Source organism: Miscanthus floridulus, chromosome 1 (assembly GCF_019320115.1).
Source record: "Miscanthus floridulus cultivar M001 chromosome 1, ASM1932011v1, whole genome shotgun sequence".
NCBI classification, from domain to species: domain Eukaryota; kingdom Viridiplantae; phylum Streptophyta; class Magnoliopsida; order Poales; family Poaceae; genus Miscanthus; species Miscanthus floridulus.
In genome coordinates, this window is record NC_089580.1 from 4,751,080 (window position 1) to 4,774,040 (window position 22,961).

The following is a 22,961-nucleotide window of genomic DNA, read 5'->3' on the forward strand; positions in this document are numbered from 1 at the left end:
AAAAAAATATAAAGCTCATATATGTGATATAATTAATAATGTATTTATGTTTAAAGTTGAAATTTAAACCATACAAAACATAATAAAAATATAAAATGCATACTTAACTGTTGCATTAGTGGAAACTAGGGCTTGCTCACTACTACATAAACCATCTTTAGGGCTTGTTAAAATGGATTATCGGGGGGCTGTTGCACCATTGATTGTAAAAAAAAATAAAGTATTTCAAGGGGCAGGTAAACATACTTTTCAATTTTTTTATGAACTGACATACTTTCCAATTAAGTGAACCGCTCATGGGGAATCATATTTTTTGGTGTAGCTGTCTAAATATGGCGATTTCCACGAGCGGTTTGCTTAAGAGAATCATCCCTGGAGCCATAGCCTCTAACAACGACAATAAGGGCCTGTTTGGTATGGCTCCACTCCAGAACTCCAGCAACTCCAGCAAAAAATTCAGCCAAACACCCAAACTCCAAAACTCCATAGAGCTGCCAACTCCATGGAGCTATAGTGCAAATGGGGGTGGAGTTTTGGAGCACCTCATTTGCTGCTCCAGAACCCTCTCTTTTGAACCTCCTCGTGGAGTTGGTGGGTAATTACCCACCAATGCCACTGATTACAGAAAAAACGGTTCGATTCTATTTTTCCGAGCCCCCGCGCCGTGACTCCCTCCCCGTCCGGCTGGATTCGCAAAGGTCTTCGAGCATCTCCGTCGCCCGCTCGCCTAGCTCCGGCCCCCGTTCCCGCCCAACTCCGGCCGCCGTGCCCGCCCAAATCCGGCCGCCGTGCCCGCCGTGCGCGCACGAGCTCAAGGAAGAGGGCAACCGCCTGTTCCAGTCGTGCGACTACGCCGGGGCGCTGCGCCAGTACGAGCTGGCGCTCCGCCTCGCCCCGCGCGGCCACCCCGACTGCGTCGTCTTCCACAGCAATCGCGCGGCCTGCCTCCTCCAGCTCCGCCCCGTGGACCACGAGGCCGTCGCCCAGGAGTGCTCCCTCGCGCTCCAGGCCGAGCCGTGCTTCCCGCGCGCTCTCCTCCGGCGTGCCCGCGCGCTCGAGACGCTCGGCCGCCACGAGCTCGCCCTCGCCGACACGCTGGCGCTCCTCGCGCTCGACCCTGACCACCGCGACGCCATCGACCTCTCCTACCGACTACGCGCTCGTGTCAACGCGTCCTCGGCTGCCTCCGCTTCCTCGGCAACCGAGCCCACCAGCCGGCCCTCCCCCACTGCCCTTGGTGCCTCCGCAGTTGTCGCTGGACTTGGCCATTCCCTCCCCGCTCGCCCATTCCCTAAGAAACAACCACCACCACCCCATCCTGCTACTTTGCTGTCCCTGAGGAAGAAAAGAGGAGAATAAAAGGATGACAGGTGGGACCATGAGTTGGGGGCAAGAATGACAATTCACCTTCAAACTCCTCTTTTCTGGAGCTGGGGACATCCTCTCAGCCAAACACCTCAATCAGACAGCTCCAACTCCACCTAGAGCTGGCTCCACCTGGAGTTCTGAAGTGGAGCAGCTCCACCCAGAGTTGGAGCTATGCCAAACAGGGCCTAAATATTGATAACCATCAATTAGGCCCTGTTTGGTTTCCATAAGTCAGGTGACTTATTAAGTCAGGTGATTGAAAACTAATGACTTATAAGTCATGCATGTTTGGTTGCAGATGACTTATAAGCTCATGCCTGTTAAGTGAAAGGTGTGGGCCCCATGCGGAAAATGGTGTCTTATAAGTTTTAAGCAGGGGTAAACCAGCTTATTTCTTATAAGCAGGGGTGACTTATAAGTTGGTGGTATTTGACAAAATCAGTCACTTATTTCACTTTTTATAACTTATAAGTAGGTGACTTAGGGGCTGTTTGGTTCCGGCAGAAACTTCTAAAATTTCTGTCACATCGAATGTTTAGACATATGTATGGAGTATTAAATATGGACTAATTACAAAACTAATTGCATAACTTACAACTAATTTGCGAGACGAATCTTTTAAGCCTAATTAATCTATGATTTGACAACGTGGTGTTGCAGTAAACATACGCTAATGACAGATTAATTAGGCTTACAATTTTCGTCTCAAAAATTAGCCTCCATCTATGTAATTGGTTTTGTAATTAATCTATATTTAATACTCTTTATTAGTATCTAAACATTCGATGTGACATAAATTTTAAGAGCGACTAAAGAACCAAACACCCCCTTAATGAGGACGTCCGCAATGAACTGCACCAAATGGCTAGCGACATGCACACAATATAGAATAAAAAAAGTGAAGCGCAAGACATGCAAAACATGCGAAGAGGAGAGAGGCAGACACATATTTTATAGCGAGTTCACTTCTCGCCGTCTCTCTTCTACAGATAGTATAAAAATACACCTCGCTAGCTTTTTTTTTTCCTGTCATCTAGGTACAACTGTAGTATCTGTTCGTGAACAGACACACACCAACACCACACACACCACACTCACTCACACCATAAGTACACAAACAGATCTTACAACCACACCTAGATTCTAAGATCGTGTTCTTTATGAGATCACTGGGTCCATGGATCCGTAGACAACGAGGTGCGTCATATTCCCTTTATGATTCCACGCGCGAGAGACAATAGAGTTATTTGGGATCGAACCCTGATGAGACACCAGAAAATCACAGCCACTGGGGCTCGATCCCTGGCCGGAAGGTCCCGGCCACCGGACCTTGCCACCCGAGCTACGCTTGGTTCTCGTCTCGCTAGCTATTTGAGACACCGTTGGGGACGCCGTGAGAATGGCATAAAGGTTGCACGACTCTAATATCGATGTCGTGACATTGGTAAAATAAAAGAGCATGGCATAGCTAGCTTGCAGATTGCTAAAGATGAAACACTTCAATAAAAATGTTAATGAAGTTATAAATTCGATAGCTAGATACGGAAGTGAAATGAGTGTGGAAAGTATAATATTGAGTTGTCCTAGCTAGGGTTGACAGCACGCTAGCCGTGCAATTTGTACTGGCCATCTTGCTAGTTCTTACTTATCACTTCCTTATTTTCTTATGACTTTACCATGACAATTATTTATGTACAATTATTTAACTCGACCAATCGATCGAGACAATCTGTCAGTTAAAGTCCACTGGATGCGCATTGTTGCTTTAATTTCAGGTCTGGTAGCACCAGCTTTGTAGACATTCGCCAGAAAGTTACCTCCAATCACATGCTGTGTGTTGTGTTAAAGAAGGCATCCCACATGATGTTAATCCCAAAGAAAACTGGACTAATAATAAATATATAACCGAGGAGAGGAAACAAAAGTTATATACAGCTGAAAAATCAAACAGCCTGCATATTATTAAGGTAGGTAATATAAGTTTTTTTTGGTTGATACTAACTAGTAAGGCCGGGCCGAATAGGTACTGAAATGTAGCTAAAATGTGATGATCAATAATCACATATATCATGGCCTTCTTTTGTGGATATATATAGGTTCAGATTATATCAAAATTGTGAAGTTTCAACTGATCAAAAACAACGTGCATATATCGTGGTTTTATTTTGAGCTAACGCCCGGTCCATCTATCACCCGCAGGGGCTGGAAATCAAAGGCGTCGATCGGTCTATAATAACATGGTTTCAGATTATCAAGTCTTGTTTGAGAGAAGGCCAGAAGGGTGACACCCAAGTACACAGTTTTAAATGCTAACTAAAGCTACATTTTAGCACTAGGTTCACATTTTATCAAGTCAGCATTACTTTTTGGTGGTACTTTCTTACAATATATTATATTGCAGAAACGTGGATGTACCGGTCATGCGTCGTTCTAAAGAGTAATGGACAAGAAATCATTTGGGTGTTTTGTCATCGAAACCTAAATACACGAAACCTTCGTCTCATCATAAATATGCGATTTGAGTATTCGGAGTGGAAGATGCTATGTCGGATACGGACGGATATCACCGATATTATATTTGTTTTCATATTTCTGTCCGGATTCGGATTCGAATACGGATAGTGTCAACTATGTCGGATAAGATACGATTGGCTATCGACATCATAAATATGCGATTTGAGTATTCGGATACGGATACGGTATCGGATGTTGGATATCCGGACTCGGATACAGACATATCTCAACCTCTCTAAACGGATTCGGTTTTGAATACGGTCGAAAAATATCCGTACCGTTTTCATCCCTAGTTACATCGCACACCTCAAAGGTGAAAAACACATGTAAAGGCAACAGCAGTTATTAACTCTTACATCTTGTCCAAATTAGAAGTTGCTACTGAGGACATGGAAGTGGAAGATGCGAATGCACCCATTCATCACTAGGTACTTACTCCCTCCGTACTTAAAAATAAAGTTATTTTAGAAAAGGCTTGGGTCAAACATTGGGAATATAAATCATGAATAATTTTTAAGTTATTGAGTTTGAAAATATGAAAGCCATATAAATATATTTGTCTTGAAAAATACTTTCATAAAAATATACATATATCACTTTTTGATAAATATTTTTATAAAAATAAGGAGTCAAAGTAATACTTTGGAGACCGTGTCGCTGTCCAAAACGACTTTATTTTTAAGTATGCATAGAGTATTTTATAATGTTCCATGTTATTTTCCATGAATTGTACTGTATTGTCCGTACTATTGTGTCGTATTATATTTGTAACTTTTTTTTGAAGAACCGGCGCCAAGAGCATGCTGGGTATATATTAATAGAGAAGAAGTTTTATAAAAATTAATTAAGAAAAAAAATAAAACAAAACCCTCGCGTAGGAGGCAACAGTAAGACCGCTGCCACATGAAAATACAGCACCAGTGAACCTCAGAAGCAACAATCATCGATCATCATCTTGCACGCATAGAACAAGCGAACTAGTAGGAGAGAGTAGATTTTCCACGGGGATGTCTTCAAGGTTATGTGACATTGACACACACATATAGTCATATATATTATGATGTAAGCACGAGTCCGCTACTATGGCTCAAGGCGGAAAGGCTCCACCGTCGTCGACCCACCACCCTCCCCCAGATCGAACAACCATCCCCAAATCTCCACCAATCGCCTCCAGATTCATGTTCCCATAAGCTAATCTACCGATTCATGGGTAATTTGAAGGTTTTCCATCGCCTATTGCGAAGGGCTGATGGGCGTCCCCAACCCGCTGCTAGCCAGTCCGGCTCCGGCGTCCACCTCCTCTCCATCATCTAATAAACCCCACTCCTGAAAGGTCCTAATGGCTAGAAAGGGGTTGAATAGCCTATTAAAAAATTCTACAACAACACTTAGCAAACCGGTTAGACAATTATGAGACGAAGCAAGTGTTGCGCTAGCCTACTAAAAATACAAGCCACCTAACACAATTCTAGTTTCTATAGTTTCTAACCACACAATGGCTATGTCACTATACTAAGTTAGTGTGCTCTCAAAGGCTAACTAAAGAGCCACACTAACCAAACTAACAAGCTCTCACAACTAGTTACACTAAAGAACTTGATAACTAGTTTGCGGTAATATAAAGAGAGTGAGCAAGATGGTTATACTACCGAGTCGAGGAGTGAACTAATCAATCACAAGAATGAATACCAATGAAGACCAATCACCTCGGAATCAAATGTTGACACAATGATTTTTTACCGAGGTTCACTTGCTTGCCGGCAAGCTAGTCCTCGTTGTGGCGATTCACTCACTTGGAGGTTCACGCGCTAATTGGCATCACACGCCAAACCCTCAATAGGGTGCCACACAACCAACACAAGATGAGGATCACACAAGCCACGAGCAATTCACTAGAGTACATTTTGACTCTCCGCCAGAGAAAGGTCAAGAACCCCTCATAATCACCATGATCGGAGCCGGAGACAATCACCAACCTTCGCTCGACGATCCTCGCTGCTCCAAGGCTTCTAGGTGGTGGCAACTACCAAGAGTAACAAATGAATCCCACGGCGAAACACGAACACCAAGTGCCTCTAGATGTAAACACTCAATCAATGCACTTGAATTCACTCCCAATCTCACAAAGATGTTGAATCCATGATGGAGATGAGTGGTAGGGCTTTGGCTAAGCTCACAAGGTTGCTATGTCAATGTAAATGGCCAAGAGAGTGAGCTTGAGCCAGTCATGGGGCTTAAATAGAAGCCCCCACAAAATAGAGTCGTTGTACCACTTCACTGGGCACAAGTCGGGGCGACCAGATGCTCCGATCAGATCGACTGGATGCACCCTACCAGCGTCCGGTCAATGGATGGCTACCACGTCATCCCTCTCTTCAAATACTGAGTGCCCGATCCCAATGATCAAGTGATGACCGGACACAGCACAGTACCACAACCGGACGTAGGACCCCAGCGTCCAGCACTTCTAGTAAGGTTCTAGCTGTGATCGGAAATGTCAGTTTGATCATGACCGGACGTAGGACCCCAGCGTCCGGTCATTTCCAATAAGCCTCCACTCGTGATCGGACGCGTACGGTCATGCCCGACCGGACTCACCCAATGTCCGGTCACTCTCTATCTCCTCAGTGCGCTGCCATGTCAGCAGGACCAGATGCACCCTGCTAGCGTCCGGTCACGAAGTGACCCAGCGTCCAGTCAAAGACCGACGCCAGCATCTTCACTGCTTCCACTGACCGGACGCGTCGGTCCAGTTGAGGCCAGCATCCGACCCACTCTGTGAAACCCTGTCTTTTCTATACAGGGTGCCGGTGGCACCATCGAACTATCCGCGCTCTACGGACGGACACTCCGCTGGTAAAATTTCTAACCCTTGCTCAAATGTGCCAACCACCAAGTGTATCACCTTGTGCACATGTGTTAGCATATTTTCACAAAATGTTTTCAAGGGTGTTAGCACTCCACTAGATCCTAAATGCATATGCAATGAGTTAGAGCATCTAGTGGCACTTTGATAACCGCATTTCGATATGAGTTCACCCCTCTTAAAAGTACGACTATCGAACCTAAATGTGATCACACTCGCTAAGTGTCTTAATCACCGAAACAAAATGGCTCCTACCATTTATACCTTTGCCTTGAGCCTTTTGTTTTTCTTTCTTCTTTTCCAAGTCCAAGCACTTGATCATCACCATGGCAACACCATCGTCATGTCATGATCTTCAGTTGCTTCACCACTTGGAGTAGTGCTACCTATCTCATAATCACTTTGATAAACTAGGTTAGCACTTAGGGTTTCATCAATTCACCAAAACCAAACTAGAGCTTTTAAGTCCCCCTCTCCCCTCTGGCCCCACCCTTCTACCCCGCGTGTGGCTCCGTGGGCCACTCCTAGGCACTGTGATGGGTGGGGGAGAGCCCCTCTGGAGACTCCGATTCATGCTGCTCGCCGATGGCACCCCCTGCCTCCTACCTGGACGTCACCAAACGCTTATTGCCGCTGCTCCACTCATCTTTGTTGTCATCAGAGCAGGGGCTGGGGCCTAGGTGGGTGCTCTCCATCGTCGTTGCTTAGGCTGGCCCCACGGTCAGGATGGGCGCTCCGTCCGGTGACCTGGCCGGGTGTTGGCGCTGTTCTAGGAACCATCGGCGTAAGCATGTCGCGTGTGGCGCTAGTTGTCGCATGCCGGTCCACCAGAGGCTCGGTCCCACAGTGTCGCCCACCTCCTGTCTACTGGGGGCGCAGGTCCCTGGAGGGGGGCGCTGGCGTTCCACGAGCTTTGGCTCACGAGGGTGTGCGCAATCAGGCCCCCAAACCTCGGAAGAGGCCGCCTCGATGGATCCTGGAGGAGCTGCACGGCAAATGCTTCAACTGCCTCTCCACGTCCCACCGTGTGGCGACGTGTAGGCTGCCACGGCGATGCCTTCGGTGCCATGGATTCCAACACCTTGCCCGTGATTGCACGCGGTCGAGCGCTGCATCCCTGGTCTCCCGGGGTGCTGTGTTCGGGTGTCGTTCGACACCATGGCCTAAGAAGTCCAAGTTCGGTGGTGATGGCGTCGTAGGTAGTGCTGGTACGGGTGCGGCGCTGGGCCAGGGCAAGGACACAACCTTGCAGCACTGCGGCCGCTCGTCGACGATCGCTCCTGGACAAGATCTTGAGGCCATGGTCGTGTCCAGGCCACAGTTGCCCGACATCCCTTAGGACCCCTTGTTCTGTGAGTGGGGCGTGATGTCAATGCCAGTGACACTGGTCGTCGACCTACATGGATGTGCAGGGCTGATGGTGCAAAGCACTCGGAACCAGAGTTCGCGGTGGACCATTGCTCCGAGGTTTCGCACTGGCCCTTCGATCCCATGCTGGTTGAAGCGGAGGCATGTCTAAGCGAAAGGCCACCTCCTTGCTCTTCTTCGGACGACGGTGCCGCACAGCCTTGCTCGCCGCCGTCGGCACCGCCGAAGCTGACGACATCTGCGGCGCATGCTAATGACATGGATGGGTCTCCTGAGGCCGTGCCTCGGTGTCGGTCTACCCGCTCGCCGCCATCGGCTTCTCTTCATCACAGTGGCCGTCTCGGGGCCAAGTCCCACTCGTGTGCCACAGACGCCCTCCAGGTGTCTGTTACTTCAGATGAGTCTTTCCCTGGGCAGGGAATTCTGGATGTTCAGCATGCTTCAATTGCTGGCATTCCACGCATGATTGAGGATAGAGTCTGTTCAGCCTTCCAAACTCCTGTGCTTTAGGGAAGACCTATCCTCAGGGTTGCTCGGGCCCAACCCAGTGTTGATTTGCCCATGAGAAGTGTTTGCTTAGCTGCTAAGCCTCGGGTGCCTAACCCGACTCTCCAGACGCAGAAGGTTCTTATGGTCAAGTCGGGGCTCGTGAATGCTTCCGAGCCCATTGACACTGCAGAGACACAGAAGTTGGAGTCCGTCTTTGCTGAGCCGCTTTCGGAGTCCAAGCATGAGGCTTTCAAGGTTATTTTCCCAGACGACGCACTCCTAGATGACTTTGTCCCAGAGGTTTATGGGCTACTGCCGTAGACGCGTTAAGAAGTTAACGCAGCCACCAGTTGTCTCTCCCTATCGTCACAGAACCGGTTCTGTTGCTTTGTGCGCGGGCTGAGCGGCCGTGTGCGTTGTTGTCTGGTTAAAGAGTCGATGTCGTTTTTAGGCTTACTGTCTTTTCTCCCTCAGTTCTTGTTTCAGTAGTAGTTCTTTTTTTTCTTGTGTCTTGGTTCTCCGTCTCTCTGGCAAGCTTGGCGCTTACCAATGAGCAGCTAACTTGTAATGTACTTCTAATTTCTCTTAATAAAATACGTGCCTATAAGTGGCACGGTCGTGAAAAATATTATGATGTAAGCTATCAGTATTTTTGCCCAATTTGGTCCTAGTCTTAAATTCTGGGTCCGGCCCTTCGTTCCCTACCAAGGAGACTGTACCAGCACATCACCTGAACTCGAAGCTCTAACTATCCCAACTCAAAACTAGCTTCCCCTCAAAAACCCTCAAAACTAGATAACTTCCCGTGACGCTTCATCACACCCACTCTCACACACACACACTCAGAGGAGCCTTCGAATTTCCTCGTTCCCTAGGTCGATCTGTGTGGCCCATACTACACCAATACTTGCGGCCTGTCAATTTGCTGTGAAACACGCAGGAGGTGGCATGTTCGGATTGAAACCGGGAAGACTTTGGACTTTGGAGGCTTGCGCAGCTCTGCCGGGCACGGCGCAACCTCACCCACCTTAAATCCCTTGGTCGTCGGCCACAGTGGATCGACGTGTGACCGGCTGACCGCTCACTCTCAGTCTCTGAGGGCCTGTTTAGCTGCACCCAAAATGTCAAATTTTTCAAGATTTTTTGTCATATCGAATCTTCGGACGCATGCATGAAGCATTAAATATAAATAAAAAATAAAACTAATTATACAGTTTAGACGAAATCCACGAGACGAATCTTTTAAGCCTAATTAGACTATGATTGGACACTAATTGCCAAATAACAACGAAAACGCTACAGTAGCGTTTTGCCAAAAAATTTAGCATCCAAACTGGCCCTGAATCCTATTACTATTATCACGGCGCACTGTTGGTATAATATATTGCTTCGCTGAAAAAATAAGCCGAAATACTGTTCCGGTTGATTTGTTATGAGAGAAAAATATTGTTCTGACTGAAAAAACAAGCTGAAAAAGACGGATTATAAGAGAAGCGAACAGGACCATTAGCCCAACTAGATATTTTTATATACGAGAAAAAGTATCCCTCGCCTCTCAAAACTATCATCATGGTCCGATTTTCTCCCAAAACTCTAAAAATGGATACCTTAACTCCTCAACTGTAAAACTGGATGTCTTGTAAATGTACTTAAATAGGTCTTATGCCCCCGCATGCCTCAACAATGTGATAGTTGAACAGTCTTAAGAGGTAAAGGTTGTAAGGCATGGATTTTTTTTTTCTTTTCGGCCGTCTTCATGCCGTCGTATATTAACCGGGTAGTAGGAATCCTTGCTGGTGATCTCCCTAAAAGGGCGCAGTAAGGATTCTCGCATGAATCACAGCCCTTTCTGCGTGGGCAATTGGGATTAAGAATTTGACAAGGCCTATGCTGCTAGCCTGCTATGCATCATATGCTTGATGACCATGTTGTACAAGTCTAAGTACTTCTTGTTTGGAAGCTTGGTTGAGATAAGGAGATCATATTGCTTTGGGTACGTGATCTTATACTTTCTCTACATGATTAGCAAAAATAAAAATGTGTATGCCGTAGATCCCCTCATTTGGAACTTTTCAACAACCTCCGTTTGAACTCTTGGAGCTTCTCCTTAAAGACACGTATAATGAGTTTAAAAAAAACACGTATAATGATATACTTTAATATAGCACCATTCTAGAATTATAACCTTTTTTTAGACTGAGGGAGTATTTATTTTGGGGAAAATAAGTAGTTACGGAGTACTAGAGCCCAGGCACATCGCATAGCAGCCTAGCAGTAGCAGGCTAGCATAGGTAGGTTAATTAGTTACCAAGAAAAGAGATCGATCGGCTGATCGGCAATTCGGCGTCGCAGTGCAAGTGTGGTCCGTGGCCCCTGCTATGCTGCCTGTGTTTCATCTACCCTGGTGCGTCCGCTTTGAAAGATCAAAAGTACTGTAATACTAAAATCTAGAAGTTTTACTGCACTTATAATTCAAGTATTACGTACTAACTCCAGTTTGCTTGATGAAACCTCAAGTTCAGTTGACTTGACTACACAGGGCACCGGCAGAGCCACGGCCCGGTCTCGTCGGAGCACTACTTCAGCAGCACTTTTCAGTGAATAAATAATATTTTTTTCTCTCACAACAAATCAGCATAAGCATTAGCATAAGCTAAATTTCAGCAAAACGAACGGTGCAAAAGGAAACTTAATTTTGTACCACAGAAAAATACTATATTCTTCTTTTAGATAAATATTTTTTGCCCAATGAGAATCACTCGGGCTTCTATAAGTTTCTGACTATACCACTAACACAGCAGGGAGTGTTTTTCCCTCGCATGCATTATTCGGATTCAGGCCTCGTTTAGTTCGTGAAATTTTGAAAATTTGGCTACTGTAGTACTTTTCGTTTTTATTTGACAATTAGTGTTCAATCATGAACTAATTAGGCTCAAAACGTTCGTCTCACGATTTCCAACCAAACTGTGCAATTAGTTTTTTTTTGTCTGTATTTAATGCTCCATACACATATCACAAGATTTGATATGATGGCTATTGTAACACTTTTTTGGGAAAGTTTGTTTTTTTGAGCTAAACGTGGCCTCATCCGTCTTTGGCGCTTGTATAAGGCCCAGTTTAGTTTGCAAAAAATTTTGCAAAATTTTTCACATTCTTCGTCACATCGAATCTTTGGACGCATACATGAAGCATTAAATATAAATAAAAAATAAAACTAATTACACAGTTTAGACGAAATCCACGAGACGAATCTTTTAAGCCTAATTAGACTATGATTGGACACTATTTGCCAAATAACAACGAAAATGCTACAATGCCCATTTTGCCAAAAATTTTGGAACTAAACTGGGCCTAATGGTACGTCATGCTCTGATGGTAGCCTTGCCCATCCTTTTGGTCAGCAATCACATGGCAGCTAGTAGTAGATGTAGAGCTTACCTGTACTGGATCTCATCTAGATGTGCAGGGTACGTGATTATTTCCCACTGACAGCTTGCTGTAGATCGATCAGAGGAGGATCCATTAATTGCTACTACTAACCGGCGATGCACCAGGTCCCTGTTTAGTTCCTAAAATTTTGCTAAATTTTTTAAGATTTTTCGTCACATCAAATCTTTAGACGCATACATGAAACATTAAATATAAATAAAAAATAAAACTAATTACATAGTTTAGACGAAATTCACGAGACGAATCTTTTAAGCCTAATTAGACTATGATTAAATACTAATTGCCAAATAACAACGAAAGTGCTACAATATCATTTTCAAAAAAATTCGTCAACTAAACAAGACCTAGGTAGCACGACGGCATGCATCATATCCGGCCGGTGATTAATGTCAGGATTTCCCAAAAGATTATTAACTATACACTCCGTGCATCTGGATCGATCGGAACATCATCATCATTAGTAGGAGCTGTACATTTGAAAAGCTCACAAGCATGTACACGTCCTTCCCTAGGAGTAATGACTAGGTTGCGCTGTGGTCATTGGCTAAATACTATTTTAGCTGATATGTTGCGAGAGAAAAATATTATTCTAACTGAAAAGATAAATAAAAAAAATACGAATTATAAGACAAGCGAACAAGGCCACTAAGATCGTACATAGTATTTCTGTCACTGGATTCTCATTGATAGCAAAACACTTTTGACCCCACCGGCCCCCAGATGCAACTGACCACTTCCCCAAGTCACCATTTTATATTGTAGTTTTTGTTTCTCAGATCAACATGTGATGCACAGGAATTGGAAGAAATTGTAGGAGTAGTACATTTGATGCACAGGATTTCTAGACATTTTATATTAATGTACATGCTTTGCTATAAAATTGATTTCTAGACATGCTATTTTGTTTAAAAAGGCGCTTGTCTCTGAAGCTCATTGGGGCACATGCCACACACATCATATCCGATTATGAAAATCCATTTACTCAGATATTACCCGGATATGTCGTCTCTAATGCCCATTGGGGGCACTGGACACCTGATAGCTGGATACCACTCGGACTAACTTTGTTAATAGCTCAATTACCGGGATATGATTGCCCTAGGATGCATATTACTTGGTCGAACAATCCTTTTTCTTCAAGTACTCACTGAGTCCTTCGTGGCCGCCTTATTCCATCCGTCCCAAATTATAAGTCATTCAAACTTTTTTGATGAGTCAAAACATTTCAAGTTTGACTAAAATTGTAAAGAGAAAATTACAAAGATTTATGACATCAGATATGTATACTATGAAAATATAATCAATGAAGAATCTAATGAAACTTATTTGGTACCATAAATATTATTATTTTATTATACAAATTAGGTCAAAGTTGAGATGCTTTGACTCTCCAAAATAGTTATAATGACTTATAATTTGGGATGGAGGGAGTACAAAGCAACGAAAAGGATCCGCTGTAAGGACATAAACTGAGATACTTGTTCGACGGAGGAAGCTAAAGCACTTGGCCTATCGATCGAGACGACATCAAGGCTATAGTAGTTTGATCGTGAAGGACCCGAGTTCCCTACTGGTGATAGTACGACCCTCAGGTATCATCGTGCTGAACATATCCGGCCCATTAGACATAGGATGACTGAGCTAACTACTCAGAGTTCTACATCTACAAGGGGGTTTCTCCATGACTTATTTACACAAGGCATATGCATGTACCTTCCATGATCTATTGCAATCCTTATCGACAACCCCAAAGAAAATCAATCTTAGTAACTCTACCTCTCAGACTATTTAAAGAGGCAGCGGTCACTAGAAAAGAAAATCAAACAACCTTGTAGAAAATAAAATCAATCTTAGTAGAAAAGAAAATCAAACAATCTTGTAACTCTACCTCTCAGACTATATAAAGAGGCAGCGGTCACTAGACCTAATCGACAACCCCAAACGGCCATCATGGTGACATCACCCAAAGCCTCGTTAGGCAACACTTCATCATACATCCCACGCATAGCGCGGACAAGCATTACAACTATATACATTGGGCGTAAGGCACCATTTGCTGAACTAGTATAACTCCATGTCATGTGTGCTACCATCTAGATTTGCTAATCGCATAACACTCCATAATCACAGCCGGTAACAAAAGCACCAACACGTTAGAAAAAAATAGAGGGTGACCGAGCAAAAATTAAATAAATTTGATTGGTTAATTAGTTGTAGGCACTAAAGACGAACTTCACTACTTATGCTTTTATTAAGGTTCTAGCCCTTGCAGGAGCATGGGCTCATGGACTAGTACGATGTTAATTAATAAGTAATGCTTGGCCAACGCATTCGAAAGAACCATGAATGAATAGCAAAGTAGACTAAAACGACCCTAACTTTGTTCTCGATCTCTTGCAGTTAAATTGCTTTATTCTATATAGTCCGATACAATCTTGTACGGTTCCCATAAATTGCTAATGCAAAGTTTGGTCACCATGGGAACTGGGGTTGGGGGGGGGACTAGGATTCGGATTCCCACGTTCCAATTGGAGCGCTACAGATGTTCGGTCTGTTCGCTGGTTGGTTTCTGGGCTGATAAGCTCGACTGATGCTGATTTGTTGTGAGAGAAAAATACGGTTGATTGACTGATAAGCCTTGGTTGAAACCAACGAGCGAACAGGTCGGTTGAAATTTCAATACTACGCTAGACTTGGACGCGCTGAAATTTCAGTATTGTAAGGTCAGACTCGGGTGATGTCTTTATTAAGTCTAGGCAGCCCTGATTTTCTTCGAGTCTCCTTTCAACTTTTGGGGATAGCTGGATAGGCTTTGCCTAATTGCTAGTAGCTAGTATACTATCATGGACCGGACCTACACGAATGAGAGGATATGAGTAGGGATGAAAACGGTACGGATATTTTCCGACCGTATTCGAAACCGAATCCGTTTAGAGGGGTTGAGATATGTCCGTATCCGAGTCCGGATATCCAACATCCGATACCGTATCCGTATCCGAATACTCAAATCGCATATTTATGATGTCGATATCCAATCGTATTCTATCCGACATCGTTGACACTATCCGTATTCGAATCCGAATCCGGACAGAAATATGAAAACAAATGTAATATCGGTGATATCCGTCCGTATCCGATCCGTTTTCATCCCTGGATATGAGCAAGTAACTTCGTCTCACACTGTCCACACACTTGCACAAGAAACATACATGGCCCCTGCTTGGCAGCAACAGGTTGATGGTTGTTAACTACTCTCGGGGATGACAGGTGGCGAAGGAGAGGTGGTCGAGATTACCCTCTCACTGACTACCTTTATGGCTTTATGTACATAAGATACTCTATGAATGAATACTTTTATACAGCTCATAGTTAATTTGACTACGAAGTTTGAACCTGGCGGATGACAATTTCGAGTACTACTAGTAGTTACCTCCTCCAAGTCAGAGAAGTGCAGAGGCGGACATGGACCTGGCTGGCACCGCCCGGTGATTGGAGCTCGGAACTTTGGAGCGCCATCGGCGCCTGCCCCTGCCTCTCAACTCACGACATCATGAATTCAGTCGAAGCGTAACAAGGGGTATCTTTGCTTGAGCTTGACCAACAGCACGCCGAGGTCATTCAGAAAAACAATAACCAAGTACTCCTAGTATACTGTAGAGTGATTAGCAGTCGAGTGAAACGAGAGAATCTCACTCTGTGTCGTGAGTGAGACTGTGAGCAGAAAATTGCATATTACGCTTCGTAAAAATGGCTCTGCACTTTTGATTTTCTTGCCATTTGGTATATTTCATCTCTTTTTTTGTTCCAAATATGTGTATTTTCCGTCGTTTCGTCTGCACGCCGCCGCCCGCCCGATCCCTTCCTCGACGCGCCGCCCATGGAGGACTTCGACTCGCCGCCGCCGGATCCTGAAGGGCCGCCGGCGTCTGGCCTACCCGGGCCGCCGGCGCCAGCCGTCCTCTGGCCTCGCCCCGCCGCCCTCAGGCCGCCGTGCATGTGCTGCCGCGACACGCGAAGACGAAGACAGCGGCGGGGGTGCCTGTGCCTGTGCCTGAGAGTAAGAAGTCGTTCTTATCTGCCGCGATGCCGACCTCGGCGAGAGCCGAGACGATGAGCCGCTCCTTGGGCAACGCGAGCCTCGCCGTTCCGGCCGCTGGCGCCGGCGCCTTTGCCGCGCTCAGCGACCTCCTGCTCATCCACGCGCGGAACGAGCCAAACGGCACCGACGACGAGCGCAACCTTGGCCGCCTGCTGTTGGCGTCCTGCTGCCCGCGCCTGCGACGCCTCCATCTCCAGCACATCGCGGGGCTCTCCGCGCTCCACTGCGCTGCCCCGCAACGCTCGAGGAGCTCCAGCCAAATACATGTACACAGCTTAAAAAAGAGATAAATACGCATAATGGCAAGGAAATAAAGCGTGTGCAGCGTTTGGAGATCTATTTTTACGAAGCTGATGTTTGAAGTCCTACGTACGTGAAATGCATTGTTTGGAGTGCCAAATATACAATTTTCTAGTCGAAAAAATGCAATTTTCTCGACCGTGAGAGGGGAGCGGGAGAGCGCCACTTTAAAGCACCACCAGCCACCTCGCTCGTCTTCCACCGCCTCCTCCTGCACTAGTGCACTTCCACGGCCAGCCAGCTCCGGCGGCCGAAACATATACTGATGGCTCTTTAGCAGGTTCCTCCGGTCCGATCCACCTCCAGCATCCGGCGTACCAAGAAAGGACAGGTGGCAGAAACAGCGGGTCGATCAGCCTGACAGCCATTATGGGGGAAGCACAGGAGGGCTGCTCGGCCGGCTGCTCCTTCTCCCTCATGTGCCTAGAGGACGGCGCCGACCTCGACACCGCCGGCGGCTCCGCGGAGAGCGCCGATGACGCCGGCAGGCTGGCCGCCTTTCTTTACAGCGACGCCGGGGAGGAGGACCAGGAGGAGTACATGGACCACCTCGTGTCCAAGGAGAGCAGCTTCTGCTGCTCCCCTTCCTCCTCGTCGCCCTCGTCCTCGTCCTCGCCCGTCTTCTCCGACATCGCCGGCGACGAGACGTGCCCTTCGTCCACGGCCTCGTCCGACGAGTGGTTCCGTTGCGCGCGCCGCGCCACCGTCGAGTGGATTTTTGAGGTGATCGACCGATCGATCGATTCAGCACAAGCATCCATCTTTTACAATTTTTCATTCCTCTGACCACCGCCGGCGCCATATGCAGACGCGGGCTTACTTCGGCTTCTCCCACCGCACGGCGTACCTTGCCGTCTCCTACATGGACCGCTTCTGCCTCCACCGATGCATGGACGTGCGTCGTCCATCCATCCATCCACCCCATCGATGATCGATTTCACTGACGACGACGCCGATTAACTGACGCGGCGGTACGGTGTGCGTGCAGAGGTCAGTGATGCCCTGGGCGGCGCGGCTGCTGGCGGTGGCGTGCGTGTCCCTGGCGGCCAAGATGGAGGAGTACCGCGCGCCGGCGCTGTCCGAGTTCCGCGCCGACAACGAGTACGACTTCAGCAGCGTCTCCATCCGGCGCATGGAGCTGCTGGTGCTGTCCACGCTGGGGTGGCGCATGGGCGACGTCACGCCCCTGGACTACCTCCCCTGCCTCTCCTCCAGGCTACGCCGAGGCGACGGTAGCGGCGGTGGCGGCCTCGTCGCCGCCAAGGCCGCCGCCCTTATCTTCTCCGCCGCGGAAGGTTAGCCAATCGCTGCCAACCATTGCATGAGCTTGCCTGGGAATCTGAACGCGTCCGTGTCCGTGCTCTGTTCTTGCAGCTGCCAGCGTGCTCGACTACCGGCCGTCCACCGTGGCCGTCGCCGCCGTCCTGGCCGCGGCCCACGGCCCCATGACGAAGGAGGCGCTGGAGTCCAAGATGAGCAGCCTCTCTCCGTCCTGCCTGCTCGACAAGGTCAGTGCAGTTGCTCCTCGCGCCCTCGCTCTGTTTCCGATACGTCTGAACTCATGAAACCTCACATCATCTGTGCATGCAATTTCTCCCGGTGATCAACCAGGGCGACGTGCACGCCTGCTACAGCACGATGCTGGGCGAGAGCTCGTCGGCGACGCCGAGCAAGCAGGCGGCCAAGAGACCGCCGCCACCCAGCTCCGGCTCGACGACGTACGAGTCCGTCGACGCGGCCTCCTCGTTGGCGGCCGCGGCGGACAGCAACAAGAGGGCGCGGGTGGAGCTGCCGGCCGTCGTCGGCACATGAGAAGCACCGCCTGGACAGTGGACACCATCTTTTTTTTTGCGGGGTTGTCCTGTGCTGTGCCGACTGCCGAGGGCCGGGACCAATCTTCTTCACCAAATGTAGTTTTTTTCTTTCTTCTTGCAGCTTTGACTTTTCAGTTGTTTGATTGATCACGCGCCGGGCGCGCGCACTGCTGGAGAAACGGTGACCGGCAGTGCCGCGGTGTTGGCGATGGAGAGGTTTGGTTTGGTTTGGTTCCTTGTGAGTGACTTGTGAGTCGTGAGATCGAAGATGGCGAGAGAGGATGGAGAAAAACAAAAGAAGAGGACAAAAAGTCTCGAGCTTTCCTGAGGAGAGGAGAGCTCGAGAAAATCTCGAGTGCGACTGCGCGTGTGCCCACAACCACGACGCAGCAAGCAGCATGGCAGCACAAGGCGGTGAGCTCCACCACCACCACCCGGGATGGGAAGCCCGAAGCCGGTAGGCCCGCCGGCGCCGGCTAGTTGGTCTCCATGGTGCTGGACTGATGGTGCTGGTAGCTGCAGCGTCGCAAGCGAGCGGCATGGCCCATGCCTGCCGAAAGTGGATGTGTACATGCCCTGTGCGTGAAGATGGTGACCGCGGGGTGGTTTCCTCCTCGCAGTCGCAGACCTGTACCACACTTTACCACGTGATTCGCTTGCTCTTTCTTCTTCTGCTGCTGCTGCTGCTGCTAGGTCGCTTGCTACTAGTACTTGCTAGTGCACTGTCTTGATCTGTAGCGAGTTGTAACTGTAAACCCTACGTGGCTCTGAGAATTGAGACGCATTGGGTATCAGAATTCAGACTGCGTTGCTTATGTGGTCTCGTCACCGTCCTCTTCTACATCTCGGTCTGAGCTCGTAGGTCGATGGTGCTCCATGCAGAGATACGTGGCCATGTTCACTTGAACTTATCGGTTATACTGTTTCAGCGAAATAACGATATTTTTCTCTCACAACAAATCAACGTTTCCAGCCAGCCGAACAGGACCATGTAAGTGCCGTCCGGTTCAGAACTCAGGACCTTTCTCGCATCCTCCTTTCGTTGAGCAGATGGCAGCCAGTATCCAAAGCGGCTTTTCTGCAACCTGGGTCTGCCATGTTTGGTTGATCAGTGATCATCATGCTGTTACATGCGATGGTCGCAATGCAACCTTCAAACGAACAGTGGAGCAGCAAGGCTTTTCAATGTACTTTCGGTATCTCTGGGGACGGCGCCCGCTCACGCGGGGGAAACAATGCAAAGAATGAACCCGTCGTCCCCAGTGGATGATCAAGTTATTCTTGGAAAAAAAAAACGCTGAAATTTGGCTGATGCTTCTGATTTACTGTAAGAGAAAAACATTGTTCCTTCGCTAAAAAGTACTATTAAAGTAGTGCTGAAGAACAGAACACCATATTCATTCATTAAGCCAAACACATTACAGGGCTTGGCATGCAACTCTAGTGTCTCTTTGAAAGTTCACATGTGCCAAGTGCATTGAACAGGATCATTCGGCGACCTCCCTCTAGGTGTTATCTTGATCCCTTCCATTCTTAAGGATGGGATTACTATCTTGTTTTCACAAAGACTAAACCTCTCAACTAACTAACTTTATTTATCTCTCACAAACCACACAAGCCTTACAAAAGAGGTATTGTGGAGAGCTCTACAAGCCTTTACCTTTAAGTTAGAACTCGGGGAACACCGTGCCTAGCAAAGGGAGAGGGTGAAGTGGCATTTACACCCATACCCCCCAAAACTAGTTGTTACACTCTAAGTTAATCGAAATCGAGCCCTATGTTTTTTTCTCGAATTAGCCATTATAGCCTCATAAACTTACCAAGGATTGGACACTCTGGTAAACACTAACACCCAACCAGAGGACCCATTGTCAAAGGCCCACCAAAGAATCTGGTAGAAGCCAGATCCTTCGGTTTTTGTAGAGTTAGTACACTCAAGGTTATGTGAGATCTATGTATCTCTCAACTTGCCACTTAGGTTTTCTTGAGCAATGAGACATGTATATCTATGCAATGTCGCACCCATCTTGATAGAGCATCATACATGTTGTGGACATGGACCCTGAGTATCACCAAGGAAGGATTATCTGGAAGACAGAAATAGGGTAGGATCGGGCACAGGTTACCCTACCATAAGCTACAAGGATCCAGTTAGATATGCATCTAGATATGGGAGACCTTAGTGTAATAGGACTAGAAAACAATTCCTAGTAGCAACGGAAACTGACCATGTAAGCCTATCACCTGGACTATATAAGGCGAGCAAGGGTTCGTGGACTTCATGCATCAACATATGACAACAAGCAATGCAATCCACCAAGCATGATGTAAGCCTTCTCATGATGGACTAAACTTGTATAAAGCAATGTCTTGTGTTACTATCAAGCTTTAGATCTGATGCATATATAGTCCCCTAATCATCATAGGGCATACCCACATGAACATTATTGCTGGTACAAAACATCGATAATACCTACACTCAAGATTCAAATATAGAAGTTATTTGAACCGCTTGAGCTTCAATATCTTCAAATGTGTCACTCTTCAAATATATAGAAGTTATTTTTTTAGACAATTATTTTTTTAGTGAACATGTCTTAGCAGTTAGCATGTACTCTCTCCGTTCATAAAAAGATGCGGTTCTTATTTTTTGAGTAAAATGATTTGAAGTTTCACAAAAGTTATATAAAAATTACTAACATTTATTATACAAAATAAATATCATTAAATCAATTGTAAAATATATTTTCGTAATAAACCTAGTTAGAGACATTATTAATATTATTCGCTTTAAACTTGATCAAAGTTAAGCTACTTTGACTTACATAATAAGTATAGTTACATTCTTTTGTGGATGGGGAAAGTATATATTTCATTAAGAGGAGAATAGAAAACTAATCCTTACCCTTAACATCGTGAAAATCAAAAGGTATCGTACTATATGGCTTTTGGAACGGCAATGGTACGTTTTGATGATTTTGGTGTATCTGGACACCTGATAAAACCTGATTCTGTTTCTTAAAAAGGACAGAAGGAAGGAAAACAAAAGAGTAACTCGCATAAGTACTGTATACAACCTTAATCTGATCGAGTAAACATTGACGGCGTGCATTATTTAACTAGTCAAATTAAAGTACACCAAACACTACATCTAAAAGTTACAAGTGGAATATAGTATTGTCTGTTCTGAATTAGGATTGGTTATGAGAGATACATATGGTTGTCGGAAGGAACAATCGGCCTGTTTGCTGGTTGGTTTCTGGGCTGATAAGCCTGACTAGTGCTGTTTTGTTGTGAGAGCAAAACACTGTTGGCTGACTGATAAACCCTGACTGAAACCAACAAGCGAACATGGTGAATAGTTTAAGCAAAAAGAGAATTATATAATATGTATCAGCTCAGTCACCAATGCTGTGAAAAACAACCTTGGAGACACGGTTTGGTGAAACTTGGTAACCCAAAGGAGAGTGAGGTGGGTTAAACAATACCCTGGCCTTTCTGCATATGCTTATCACATTAACAGGCCATTTGGAAAAACTAAACAATTTAAGATTCACTCAAGTTTATATAAAACACACACTAGTACTAACATTTACTACTCCCTCCGTCCCCAAAGGAATGCAATTCTGAAACTGTGCCATGTTTTAATATATCAAGTTTGATCAATTAATAATAAAAAGGTACAAATATTTATAATATCAAATAAATATCATTAGATTAGTTACAAAATGTATTTTCGTAATAAATTGATTTGGAGTCATAAATGTAAATATTATTTACTAGAAACTTGGTCAATCGTGAAGTGCTTAAACCGACACGCCTACCATAGTTGCGTTCTTTTGGGATACGATGCACGTCTCTCTCAGCGTGCAAGTGTGAATCTGCCCAACAGAATGAAAGAAAACTTAGTCCTATACCCCCTCCGTCTGAAGTCTGAAGTCTCAACGGAAAGCCTGAACAAAGGATAGCTTGCGTTGCCGTTGCGTGCATCAGCAGCAGGGCATGGCCGTAAGTAAGGATGCGGATGGCCCGTGCGACACGCGCACTGCACAGGCAGCTGGCACTGGCAAGGGATTTTGGTGAGCACTGAGCAGTGGATAGATTATCTGTAGAATTCTCAATTCTGGTCTGAGAAGGAGTGAAGGACAAGGGAGAGGCGCAGCCAAGAAATACAGCATGGCATGCAATGCAATAACCCTCTGACGAGCGACGACTGACATGGTCAAGGAATCATTGGTGTCCTTGCTCAATTTGACAATAGCTTTTCATCTGCCGCTGCAGGGAAACTGTGAGTGACGGTCGCTCTGCCTCTGCGTGTTTGTCGACAATTCATGTCGTACCACTGGGCGGTGGGCAATAATCCTGTCACTCTGCAGACCTTATTATGGTTGAATTAGACTATAATAGTATCATTATTATCCCATCCTCTTCTCTGTTTCTACCTTCTCCTTTTGTGGCCTAAATCGATTTGTACAATGACGTTTGTGCCATTGCCTCGATAGAATCCAATACACCAGCAGCTCAAAGCCATGAATGAAAGATTAATAAGAAAAGACAGAGAGATATTGACTTTTTTCACATCTGTAACTACATTCTCACATTTCTTTTTTGATCTTTTTATGCGATCGGAAAACGAATGAGATCAGAAAGATAGGCAGACGACTTGACGATTTGTTCGAGAATTCGAAGAATT

At 46.2% G+C, this 22,961-nt stretch overlaps 2 protein-coding genes across 2 annotated transcripts; both read left to right on the forward strand.

Moving 5' to 3' along the window:
• The first annotated feature begins 519 nt into the window (after window positions 1-519).
• Window positions 520-1,446, forward strand: LOC136451325 (protein CLMP1-like). Its single transcript, XM_066452040.1, has one exon. The coding sequence runs from the start codon at window positions 520-522 to the stop codon at window positions 1,357-1,359; it is 840 nt and encodes a 279-aa protein (XP_066308137.1). The 3' UTR covers window positions 1,360-1,446.
• Window positions 1,447-15,815: 14,369 nt separating this feature from the next.
• LOC136471474 (cyclin-D5-1-like) lies at window positions 15,816-19,091 on the forward strand. Its single transcript, XM_066469205.1, has 5 exons — window positions 15,816-17,177; window positions 17,263-17,349; window positions 17,443-17,749; window positions 17,829-17,962; window positions 18,066-19,091. Exons 1-5 carry the CDS (start codon window positions 16,824-16,826, stop codon window positions 18,264-18,266), a joined length of 1,083 nt encoding a protein of 360 aa, XP_066325302.1. The 5' UTR covers window positions 15,816-16,823; the 3' UTR covers window positions 18,267-19,091.
• The last annotated feature ends 3,870 nt before the right edge of the window (window positions 19,092-22,961 follow it).